General features: G+C 46.3%; 1 protein-coding gene across 1 annotated transcript; it reads right to left on the bottom strand.

Moving 5' to 3' along the window:
- Positions 1-293: 293 nt before the first annotated feature.
- Positions 294-10952, bottom strand: LOC136762700 (uncharacterized). Its single transcript, XM_066716263.1, has 8 exons — positions 10785-10952; positions 10228-10615; positions 9915-10026; positions 9452-9551; positions 8878-8967; positions 7854-8711; positions 7486-7575; positions 294-6580 (listed from the first exon to the last, which is right to left on the bottom strand). Exons 1-5 carry the CDS (start codon positions 10950-10952, stop codon positions 8914-8916), a joined length of 822 nt encoding a protein of 273 aa, XP_066572360.1. The 3' UTR covers positions 294-6580; positions 7486-7575; positions 7854-8711; positions 8878-8913.
- Between the last annotated feature and the right edge of the window lie 1602 nt (positions 10953-12554).

Genomic DNA, 12554 nt, shown 5'->3' with positions numbered 1-12554 from the left:
TATAGAAACAAGTTTGGAAAAAAACAGTCTAGATCAATGATTTTCTAACCTTTCTTTGAAGGCCCCTGTTCATGCAGTCCCTGGTGTCATTAGGAAAACTACCCTTAATAACAATTAATAATTTCTGCTACAGAAAAACTAGTGTATCTGTGTATCGATTTTCAAAAGCTTGTGAAATAAAAGCGCTTTCTGTGTGGCAGTGGAATGATTCTCTAGATTCCCAGGCCAGCATTCCAATGTCTTTCCAAACTATTGAACAATAATAAGAGTAACACAGTCTTTTAGTCAAACAATCATTGCTTTATTGTAATCAAATCTCATACTTGACAGATACATATACTTTTCTGTCATAACATTATGACCACTGACAGGTGAAGTGAAAAACACTGATAATCTGGTTATCATGGCACCTGTCAGTGGGTGGGATATATTAGGCAGCAAGTGAACATTTTGTCCTCAAAGTTGATGTGTTAGAGGCAGGCAAAATGGGCAAGCATAAGGATCTGAGCGACTTTGACAAGGGCCAAATTGGGATGGCTAGACGACTGGGTCAGAGCATCTCCAAAACTGCAGCTCTTGAGGGGTGTTCCCGGTCTGCAGTGGTCAGTACCTATCAAAAGTGGTCCAAGGAAGGAAAAGCGGTGGACCGGCGACAGGATCATGGGCGGCCAAGGCTCATTGATGCACGTGGGGAGCGAAGGCTCGTGTGATCCGATCCAACAGACGAGCTACTGTAGCTCAAATTGCTGAAAAAGTGAATGCTGGTTCTGATAGAAAGGTGTCAGAACACACAGTGCATCACAGTTTGTTGCGTATGGGGCTGCGTAGCCGCAGACCAGTCAGGGTGCCCATGCTGACCCCTGTCCACTGCCGAAAGCGCCTACAATGGGCACGTGAGCATCAGAACTGGACCACGGAGCAATGGAAGAAGGTGGCCTGGTCTGATGAATCACGAGTTCAAGGTGTTGACTTGTCCTCCAATCGAGCATCTGTGGGATGTGCTGGACAAACAAGTCCGATCCATGGAGGCCCCACCTCGCAACTTACAGGACTTAAAGGATCTGCTGCTAACGTCTTGGTGCCAGATACCACAGCACACCTTCAGAGGTCTAGTGGAGTCCATGCCTCGACGGGTCAGGGCTGTTTTGGCGGCAAAAGGGGACCTACACAATATTAGGCAGGTGGTCATAATGTTATGGCTGATATATATATATATATATATATATAAATAAAACCTAACATCCTATACTGTGTGATCTGTGCTCTGTAAATGGCCTTGTACTGGAGTAGGTGCATCTTGGTGGATGTTGACATAGAAAAGGTGTTGGAGCAAATCTGTGACCAGAAGTTATCGGCTGGAATTGTTAGATCAGATTCCCTCTGCTTGTAATGTACTCACCTTTTGTTCCAAATTACATTCTCTTGATCTTTTGTCTTTTTGTTTGATGAAAATGATATTATCTTCCCTCTCAGTACTACTTTAGCAGTTTCCCATAGTATTATTGGTGAAATGTCTGGAGATTTGTTTAGTTTCAAAAAGGATGCCCATTCTCTGCAGTGAAGTGTTGAAGTCAGTGTCCTTTAGCAAAGATACACTGAAGCGCCATCTGGTGTTGGGTCTCTTGGCGTGACAGTCTGATAAATCAAAGCTAATTGGTGCAATGGTCTGATATAATAATATGATGCATTTTGTATTAGATATTTTAGAGAAAGTGGAGTTTGCTGTGAGAGAGCGATGCAGAGCTGAGAAATATGTGTATCCACTTGCTGATGGGTTTTGAAGTCTCCAACTGTCCCCAAGATCAATGAAATTAATGTACTGTCTAATGGTTTCACTTGAGTTCCAGGCTCTGTAATTATTTGTGTTATTTGATCTGTCTATTAGAGGATTAATGACTGTATTGACATCGCCCCCAATAAATAATGTTGTGTTAGTAAAGTCTAGCAGTAATAAAATGATGGGTCATCTGTGTTTGGGCCATAAACATTTGCTATAGTGATTCATTTTTAATTTTAAGTGATCAGAATCTAATCAGTGTGTATCCTGTAAAAGACAGGATTCTGTTTTGAGATTTTCAAGGTGGTTTATACCAATGCCACAAATATTCCAACTAACAAATCTAATAGACACTTGATTTACTAGATTTAGATGTGTAGTATAACAGCTGTGTGTGAGCTTTTTGTGTATAGTGGTAAGGCAACTATGTGTAATATGATAGGAGTGTGTGGTGTAATGTTTTTGGTGTACAGAAGATTAGTTTTTTATGTACTTTGATTGTAATATAAAAATACTTTGTATATTGTGTAAATGTATTTTTCTCCACATCCTTATATAAATAGATAATTACATTAAAAAAAAAAAACACACACACACACACACATAAGAACATACAATGTACAACACATAAGCATATAAGGGATATGTCAGAGTGCATAACTTAAATAGTTACTGAGGGGGGATGATATTGAAGTCATCTATATCTCTTTAACTGGGTGAGAATTATTTCAATACATATATTTAGTAAAGCCATAGTGTAATAGTGTTGTAGGTGTAGGGTGGAAGGGAGGTGGTTGGAGGCTGTGCTCCCTGTTGGATTTCAGGTGTGGGATGTTAGGAGATAATGAGGTGTCTATAAAAGGTGGGACGGGTTTGGAAGAAGGGAGACGAAACTGGGCGATTGGCTTCCTGTGGCTTTTTTGCATTGTTCACTGTCCAGTCTGTCACAAGGGAAAATTGTATTGCATTGGGGTGGACTGGCTGGGAGTCGGGGAGTTGAATCAGGTGTTGCAGTTGGGTTGGAGGACAGGGGGGATTGGGATTTGTGTAAAGCTCAGGTGGAAGATCCAGAAATCCAACAGCTGATCCAGCGGAAGCACCAGGGATGGAACGGGGATCATTCCACTGGTGAGGAGCCCATACTCAATCGGCTGCTGGAGTTGTGGTCGGATCAGGCACATCCACCTCTTCAACAGTTCGGGTCAGATCCCTTTCCAAATTGATAGGTGTCCCCTGGGCCACTGTTTCCATGACTGTATGCAAACTGGGTTTGGTTGAAGCTGGGGAGGGTTCAAATTCTTCAGCGTTAGGTTTCAGCTTATGATGTATGGAACTGGGCTTGATTTGTTGTTCTGATAAATCCTGATAAATTCTGGTTGGATCTTCCCTCTGATCTTATTCCGGTTTTCCCATTTTTGGTTTGTTTCGCTTTGTTGGAGCTCATCCACCGGTGAGTAATCACAAGGGAGCAGCAAGTTTCTATGTAACATTCTGAGTCTACCAGTGCCAGTTTCAGGTTTGACTTCATACACTTGGTTCTTGTTTTTTTTTTTCCTGTATATCCACATGGACTCTCTCCTCCCAATATGACCGTAGCTTACCAGGTCCACCTCACTCATTTAAATTTCTGACTAAGATCCTGCTGCCAGGATATAGCTATAGTCATAATATTCCTTTCCACTTTCACCTTCTTTCAGTGTGGTTTTAGATGCAAACTGATATGCTTCTTGCATTCTTGTCCTCCACCTCTCCACGTAATCCTCATGCGTGTCTCCCTTTTCCACACAAGTCCACACATGATGTCAATGGGAAGCCTGGGGGTTTTACCAAATGACAAATAGAAAGGTGAAAACCTGGTGGCCTCACTACGAGTGCAGTAGCAAGTATGCACCACTTTGGCAAGAGAATTCTTCCAATATTTTAATCTTCAGGGAGGGTTCTTAGCATGCTCAGGAGGGTCCTGTTGAATCGCTCCACTTGACCATTGCCCTGGGGATGATATGGGGTCATGTGGGAACCTCTGACTCCGCAGTACTTCTCGAGTCTTGAACTCTCTCCCTATATCATGATGTAACTTTGTGGGAAATCCAAATTTAAGCACAGAATCATTGAAGATTTTCTCTGCAGCTGTCTTCGCAGGTTTATTTGTGGTTGCATACGCTTGGGCAAAGCAGGTGAAATGATCAATTACAATATCCCCCCTTACATTTCTCAAGATGCAGGAAATCCACAGAATCCATCTCAAAAGGATAGGTGGTGACAATGTTTGATAGTGGTGCTCTGGTTTGTTTATTTGGACACTTTCGCTTCAGACAGCTGCATACTTTGGTGGTCCACATCCCTGTGCATGTGTGGCCAGTAGAATCGGTCTCTTACTAAATGTATGGTTCGTTCAACCCCCAGGTGTCCAATGTCCTCATGAAGCTGCTTGTATACATCTTTGTGGAATTCCTTTGGTAACACCAGCTGGGTTCGAGAGTCTGTATTCTGGTGAAGGACCCCATCCTCATCGATTAACAATTTATTCCATTCTCTCATGAGTTTTGTCAGTTTGTACTGCAACATCACTCCAATTACAGGGTCCTTTTCCTGGGCCTTTCTCATAACTCCTTTTGCTGATGGTAAGTCGCTACTCTCCTCCTGTGCTACTGCTGTTGTTATGGTCACCGGGCACACCCATGGCCCTTTGTCCTGTTCCTGGATTTGGATTGCCTGCACAGTGATACTTATCATTTCCGGGTGGACTTCTTGTGCGCATTCCTTCATGTACTGTTCCATATCCAATGGCACTCTGGACAAGCCACCTGCATCAGTGTTAGTCTTCCCTGGGTGGTATTTAATATTAAAGTTAAAGTCTGCCAGTTGATCTACCCATCTGTGCCCTGTAGCATTTAACTTAGCTGTGGAGAGGACATAAGGGAGTGGGTTGTTGTCTGCGTAGAAAACAAATGATAGGGCATAGTTCAGAGTCACAGTCTGTCACATGGCCCATTTAATTGCCAAAAACTCCAGTTTCCCAGAACGGATGTGAACGGAAGTTCTGTATATAAGCATGGTGATAGGAGATGAAGCCTAAGAGCTTTCTAAGTTCTCTCACTGTTGCTGGCTTCTTCTCTTTCATAGCTTATACTGGTACAAGATCTGCTGGATCCATAGTATATCCATCCTCAGACACAATCTCACCAAGGAATCTAACCTGCCGTCGGGATCAGGAATGGATTTCTGATTTAGCTCGTGATCATAATCACAGACTCCCATGCACACACGCAAACAATTGGAGAATATGATGACTTAGATTTGGTAATCCACCCCCGATTCAGCAAATCCTCAAGGTACTCCTTGACCTCCTTGTGCAGTGGCTTGGGAACCGATATATATGTTTTCCTCACTGGAGTGTCATCTCGCAGTCTAATCTGTAACTGTGGAGATGGAATACAGCCTATTTCTCCATCATTCTTAGAAAATGTCCGACGTTCTTCTCTGAGCATTTTCCTTACCATCAGCTGTTGTTAGGTGGGCCACTGAGACTGGGGGGTCCCACAAAGCCTCACAGTCTTCCATCTTTTGGGTAAGGCTGTCTTGGTTCTCCTATTGATGAACTGTCTCTGAAACACCGTTACAGGTGATCAACATACTCTCGCATGCTGACGGCTCGTTCAGAATACGATCTACAGGTTTGCCGCAGTGGGATAGACTGCTTTCACTAACTGGATCATTGATTAAGAGAGATCATGACAAGTATCATTAATAATAGGAATTGTTATTCTAGACAAACTAGAACAAACTCAGGGCATCAGTGATGATATCTGGAAGCTGTCCACTCTCCATTTCCACGTTGACTAGTAATTCAATCACATTATAGCCAATTATTGTCTCTTCGGCCATGCCAGGTTCACAGGACACAAGGACAGGAACTCTGAATTCAGGTTGTAACCTACTTTCTGCTCCAAGCTGGAATGTTACTTCAATCCATCCGGAGAATGGAATATTTGTCTGGTTTACAGACTTTACTTTGAGTGTCCCAGGACCTAAGATGTCCTCAATGGCTCTGATTTTGCTGCCAGTTAAATGTTTCTTTCTCCACTCCTTATTTATGAGACAGACCTGGAATCTAGTGTCCCATAAGTCATGTGTTGTAATGTCATCTAAAGAACACAAGATTAAACATTTCCTCCCGATGAAGTTCAACAGCTTTGACTTAATGTAACAGGATCCTGTGAGTTTGATCTTGCTTTCTTGTTTTGCTTTCTCTGTCTCTGTTCATTCTAACTGACTAATGCTATCACATATTCTCTTGCGAGCTCCATTGCATTGCTCCAAGCAGACTTTTGAACAGCTGAATGTAGTGTGGCGTTCTTCCATGTTTTCAAACTGGAAAGGGTGATTGTGTTCTTTTTCACAACCCTGGCAGCAATGGGACTTTTATTTTGAACAGGTTACGGTCTGTCCCGCAACGGCAACCTGGTCTCGTTTCCCTGCTGTTTGAGTGTTCGACAGCCTCTGGACAGATGACCCTGCTGACCACATTTAAAACAATGATTGCATGTCTCGCCCTCACCTCTGTCTAGACAAGACCTGCACCCTCGTTTTAGCGGCTTAGGCTTCCGGCTGTGTTCTCTGGGAAGACTGAACATCCTTTTCATCTCTGCCATGTCCTCCTTCAGCTGTTTCACCACATCATAAAGGTCTGGATCTCTTCTCTTGTCTATTTCCATGGAGTCCCTGCCTTTCTCCAGTCAGTTGTGCCACTGCTTGGGGAGCTTATTATGTTTCAGACTGATTAAGGTTGGTTAATCACTCACGCTGCAGTCGGGAGATCAAGTTTACAAAAACAAACCATTATTCACATGTCACTCGATCACTATTATCTTCTGTCGCACACGAAAACCTTGGTAATAACCACACTTTACGTACTGTTGTACATAACATTTCCCCCCTCTCTGAACTGAAGATCCCAAGACTCGCTGAAAAGAACACAATGGTTAACCTGAGACTTTTCTTTTTCAATAACTACCAAACAAGTTTGCCTAAACTAGGTAAGTGTCCCATTGAGAGTCTCTCACTGACTATGTGTGGAATGAAGTAACAATCTTATAGGTAGGCGGGATGAGCACAAGCCCGCACCTCCCTGTCCTCAGCTACCATGGGCCGCTGCCTCTGTGGACAGTCAGGTATGGGCCACTGCGGCCCAAGCCGACCGGACTATCTGGACCCAGAGCTAGAGTCAACAGGCGTGCCAGTGAGAACCATCACTCAGCCGTTTCTCCACCCGCAAGGGCTGGGACCAGAATGAGGCCATCTTGTTCAACACTGGGGACAACAAGCTCTGACCCAGTCAGACACATGAATGGAGGATTGCTTGACTTTGCGGGCTCTATCAAAGTCCAGTATCATTTTTTCCTGCCAGCGGGAGACAGTAGCCTTCACCTGGGCATGTTCAGCTGCTGGTGCTGTCACCCTCTCTGCTCTGAGTCTGTCCAGGGGCAGGTCCATCACCCGACCGAGCATAAAAAATGCTGAGGAGGCACGTGTTGTGGCACGTTGTCTCGACCTATAGTGTATCAGTGTTTGATTCGCGGTCCAGTCAAAAGCGCCTGGCAGTCCAGATTTCCCCCTATTGACTACCCCTGATGCACAGTGTATGTTTAAGTGCAATAAGTGTTCTGTGATGTGCACGATTTAAATGTCCGTGTACGGGGAACACTCACACTTCTTGCCGTGAGGTGGGGGGGCCTCTTCACTGGTCACTCGAAGGCTGATCTGACGTCCCATCGGCAAATGGGGCAGGATGCGTTGTCCTGGAGGAGAAGAATTCAATGAAAACAAAATTAACTTCAAAATGTCTGTGTCTGTGTCCACTGTGTCCACTGACTGGACTGCAAACAGATCTCCTAGGATTAAACGATTGATAATGGAAATCATGTGTTTTTCACACACAACCACAATTCTAATTAATGATGTTGCTTGATGTGGAAACAATATGAATTTCAGTTATCAGTGCAGCTGACACAGCACACACAACTAACATTATAAATCACACAGGAGCAACCAGTCGTCATTTCCAAACATTCCTGACCTCTTATCCTCTCATCACTTTGAGTGAAGCTCGTACACCACCAGTAGGAAGCGTTGGTGGTGAGGTTCTGCCTGGCCATGAATCTCCCTGCAGAGTTGTAGGTCTTCCTAGGCAGAAATCGGAGGTAGTAGGCAGTCATCCCCAGGAACGAGGCCACTTGGGAGGCAGAGGTGGGTTCTGGGATGTTGTGGATTGCCTCTATGTTTCATAAGAGCGATGCAAACCCTTTGGCAGTCAGTCGAAAACCCACAAAGTCAATGGCTGATGCTGCAAATGTACACTTCTCCCCATTGAGCGTCAGATGGTTTTCCTGGAGAGCGGTGAAAAGCCTGTGGAGACGCTCATTGTGGGTAGAGAGATCAGGGGCATGGACCACAATGTCATCCAGAAACATTACGACCCGTTGGATCCCTGCCAGGACAGCGGTCATCACCTTCTGGAAACAGTTGGGGGTGGAGCTAAGTCCAAAGGGCATTCGTGTATACCTAAACACCCTGCGTGTGTGACAAGAGCTGTGAGATCTCGGCTGCCTGGGTGGAGGGGCACCTGGAGATGCAGCGTCTGCTAGCACTGTTGAACACTCTAAAGCAGCTTCCGTATTTTCTCACACAGTGTCCCTTCAATAAGCTGATCGCGTACGATCTGGTCCGAAGCACCCCGTAGTGGCATGATCTAGCCACATCCCTCAGGTTAGCCACGTAGCTTTGAATGGACTCACCCGGCCACTGATGCCGTTTCCGTAGCTTGTATCGCAGAAGGAGCACCCCCTGTCTCCCAGTGAAGTGCTGCCGTAGCAGGGTGACTGCCTCTTCCAATGTCTCAGCAGTGCCCAGGGTTCTTGGTGTGGGCGTCTTTTACCTAAAGTGTTTATTAGTTGTTGCTTTTATTTCAATGTGCACATTGCACTATTTACTTTTGTATTTATTACTAAATCTATGTTTCCAACATGCACAGTGTATGTTTAAGTGCAATAAGTGTTCTGTGATGTGCACGATTTCGATGTCCGTGTACGGGGAACACTCACATTTCTTGCCGTGAGGTGGGGGGGCCTCTTCACTGGTCACTCAAAGGCTGATCTGACGTCCCATCGGCAAATGGGGCAGAATGTGTTGTCCTGGAGGATTAAACGTTTGATCTAATAAAGATTTAATCCTCCTAGGATTAAACGATTGATAATGGGAATCATGTGTTTTTCACACGCAACAGCAATTCTAATTAATGATGTTGGTCGATGTGGAAAAAATTAATTTCAGTTATCAGAAACCAAATATAACACAAAACACAAATGCAATACAATGACCATTGTCGGCTCCTGCAACACTGGTTCTGCTGCAGGTGATTACTGCACTCTTAACAACACACGATTTAACCATGACCTTGTTGTGTGTGTGCAGTACAGCTGACACAGCACACACAACTGACATTATAAATCACACAGGAGCAACCAGTCGTCATTTCCAAATATTCCTGACCTCTTATCCTGTGCAGAGAGGCATCGTATTTTTAAGGCATGTTCTACCGTGAAGTACAATTGCAGTGAAATCAATCCCAGTACTCTGCATCCAACCACACAGTCTAGGAATGAAGGGAGGGCTCACCTCTAGCCAGCGATCCACGCACTGCACGTGGTAGTCGTGCAGGCAGGGCAGGGTCCTCAGCTCCTCGTCCTCGTCGAAGTCCATCAGGCACACTTGACATCTGAAATACAGAACAGTATTGGACACAGCTCAGTCAGGGGACCAAACTCTGCTTAATTACGTACAACACATACTTGGTAGAACTGTGTGTATATTAATTCCAGCATATTAGATTGAGACCAGAGAAATGCACCCATATAAGGTTGTAACTACATTATTGCGTTGCTCTCTTAGGTCAGTCTAAGCTGAGACTGTATTTTGGAGCAACGTCTACAAACAGGGACTCCCAGGCTGCTGGTCTCACAACTCTGCCTCTAGATACAGACGCCTGGAAGTGAGTTTCATTAGATTTCACTGCGTCTAGAGACCCAAGGTGAGGAGAACTTGCTCTGACTCAGCAATAGGCTGCAGGAGGGCAACTCACGCTGTCTTCCCTCCACTGTGGGCCGGATCGAACCGCTTGGTGGGCAGGAGTTCAGTCTGCGATGCGTTCAGTCCCTCGTCTCCAAAAGCACCACCAGATTCCAGATCGCCATCTGAGCAGGAACAAGAGCACAAAGCCTGGTTTAAAGCACTGCGGGTTTGTAAAGCAAAGTGAAAAGCAGCACAGAGCAAAATCTGAAATTACCCATAAAACAAGAATAAACTAAAAATCAGCTGGGGACCCTGCTCTAAAACATCCGTCTGACTCAGACACATCTCAGGCCGAAACCACCTGTTGAGTGACCATTTCTTACCCACGGGCAGGTATTCCCACTCCTGTACCCCAGGATCCTCTCCATCATTTGCCACAGGAACCAGGAGATACTGATCATGACCCTCCAGCTCCTGTCCGTCAGCTCCCACAGTGACCAGGAGATACTGATCATGACCCTCCAGCTCCTGTCCATCAGCTCCCACAGCGACCAGGAGATACTGATCATGACCCTCCAGCTCCTGTCCATCAGCTCCCACAGTGACCAGGAGATAGTCCTCATGTTCCCCAGGCTCCGGCGCATCGTCTTCTGATGGAGGGTCCACACTAACCTGAGAGGAGGGGCGGGAGGAGACAGGCGAGGTGGAGGGGTCCTGTCCGGGTTGTGCGCTCTGAGAGCTGCTCTGCTGCTGCTGCTCCTCTCTGTCCAGCTGTGGAAAACAACACATACATCAGCAAGCGCTACAGCACGAAACTGAGTTGTTCTCTGCGCCACCAGAAGTGGCACTGAATTGCTGAGCCAGGCACTGAGGATGGCAGCACTGACAGGCCCTGTGCAGCGGCCACAAGCATCACAGCGCCTGCAGCAGCGCCACTGACCTGCAGACGCTCTTCCTCCGTCTGAGCAGTGCGCACCACTGCCACAAACACCACATCTTCATCATCTTCAACCTCCTCCGCTTGTCCTACTTCTGCCAGGAGGGGTTCACTGCTCTTGTGGAAGAAAGCAGAGGGGGAGGGGGAGGGAGAGGGGGTGCGCTGCTCCATATGAGCAGCGCGCACCACTGCCACAAACACCACATATTCATAATCTTCAACCTCCTCGGTTTGTCCTGCTTCCTCCAGGAGGGGATTGCATCTCCTGTGGAAGAAATCAGAGGGCGAGAGAGAGGAGGGAGAGAGAGAGGGAGAGGTGTAGGGGGGGAGAGAGAGGGAGAGGTGGAAGTGAAGGGAGAGGTGTAGGGAAAGGGAGATGAGGAGGGAGATGAGGAGGGAGAGGGAGAGGGAGAGGGAGTGGGAATGGGAGAGGGGGTGCACTGCTCCGTCTGAGCAGTGCGCAGCACTGCCACAAACACCACATCTTCATTATCTTCAACCTCCTCCGCTTGTCCTGCTTCCTCCAGGAGGGGTTCGCTGCTCCTGTGGAAGAAATCAGAGGGGGAGGGGGAGAGAGAGGAGGGAGAGGAGGAGGGAAAGAGGGAGGGAGTGGGAGAGGTGGAGTGAGAGGGAGAGGTGGAGTAAGCAGGGGCCGAGGTGGACAGGTCCGGTGTGGATGGTGCAGATTGAGCACTGGTCTCTCCACGGTCCGTCCTGTCTGCCTTCTTGCGCTTCCGCTTCTGTCATGTTGATTGTTTGAAAGAGAAGGAGAAGGAAATGGAAAAGCACACATTTAAAGTGTCCCATTAAAGCAGCTACATTTGTATGCTGTTGTTTTTCTCCAGCTGTGGGGTTTAATGTTGTTTAAAGGCCAGCCTTTGTGCAACAGCCGGGTTTGATTTGAAACAGATTCCATTTCAGATTCCCAAACTATAACTGTGAAATGAAAAACCTGAGAAGACCCATAAAGAGGAATGACAACGAGCACACAGATGGGTGTCACTCATCTGATAGACCTGCAGAGAAAACTATTCATTGCTGCTGCTGCTGATCAATCTGTTATCTGTGTACATTTCTGCAAATGCAGTACAAACCCTCAGAGGGGAAACCAGTGAACATGTTTTACACACACATTCACAATGAAACAAGATGGCCGAGCGGCCCTGTTTGTACTGTATGCTATAGGAGGCTACAGGACATTCAGAAATTCCTCACAGACACTGACCTTCCTACGCTCTTCCAACACCCCTCCATCAGGCCGCCTCTTACGATGTCTCGGGCTGCAGATAATGATCATTAAAAAGGCAGTAATTCACACATTAGACATGTTGCTCATATCTTCCCCTCATCGCACAAACAATCAACAGGGATTGTGACAGCAGGGGAGGAATAAGACTCCCGTTGCACAGCAGTTTGACACATTGCTCATTTTACAGCCTGCGGATCAGCTCATAAGAGGCCCTGGATATTGGTGCTGAATGGAGAGAAACTGAGGAGAAGTGCATACTGTATGTTGAGTTATATTGTCAAGTGTCATTTCTCGCTTCATCCATGTCATTATACACAAGTATTGAGCTGTGCAATAGTGATCTTTACATTGGGCCGCTGAAGGCGCTATATACCTCGGCGCTGCAGGAGGGAGGCCGCCGTGGGCCTCGGAGTCGCTGGCCGCACTCGACGAGTCGAGAAACGGCGTCCAGTCTGACATTATAGTCGCTCTAATCGCGTTGAATCGCAGCTAGTGCTTCTCAACAAAGGGCAAGCAGTGAAACT

Source organism: Amia ocellicauda, chromosome 11 (assembly GCF_036373705.1).
Source record: "Amia ocellicauda isolate fAmiCal2 chromosome 11, fAmiCal2.hap1, whole genome shotgun sequence".
NCBI lineage: Eukaryota > Metazoa > Chordata > Actinopteri > Amiiformes > Amiidae > Amia > Amia ocellicauda.
The sequence above is the reverse complement of the archived record's forward strand: the minus strand, read 5'-3'. Positions and strand labels throughout refer to the sequence as shown.

Coding starts and splice junctions, on each gene's coding strand:
- LOC136762700 (XM_066716263.1), bottom strand. CDS start 10,952: ATGGAGCAGCGCACCCCCTCTCCCTCCCCCTCCCCCTCTGCTTTCTTC. Junction 10,027..10,227: donor GTGGGAATACCTGCCCGTGG/GTAAGAAATGGT, acceptor GTTCCTGCTCAG/ATGGCGATCTGGAATCTGGT. Junction 8,968..9,451: donor GCGTGGATCGCTGGCTAGAG/GTGAGCCCTCCC, acceptor TTAATCCTCCAG/GACAACACATTCTGCCCCAT.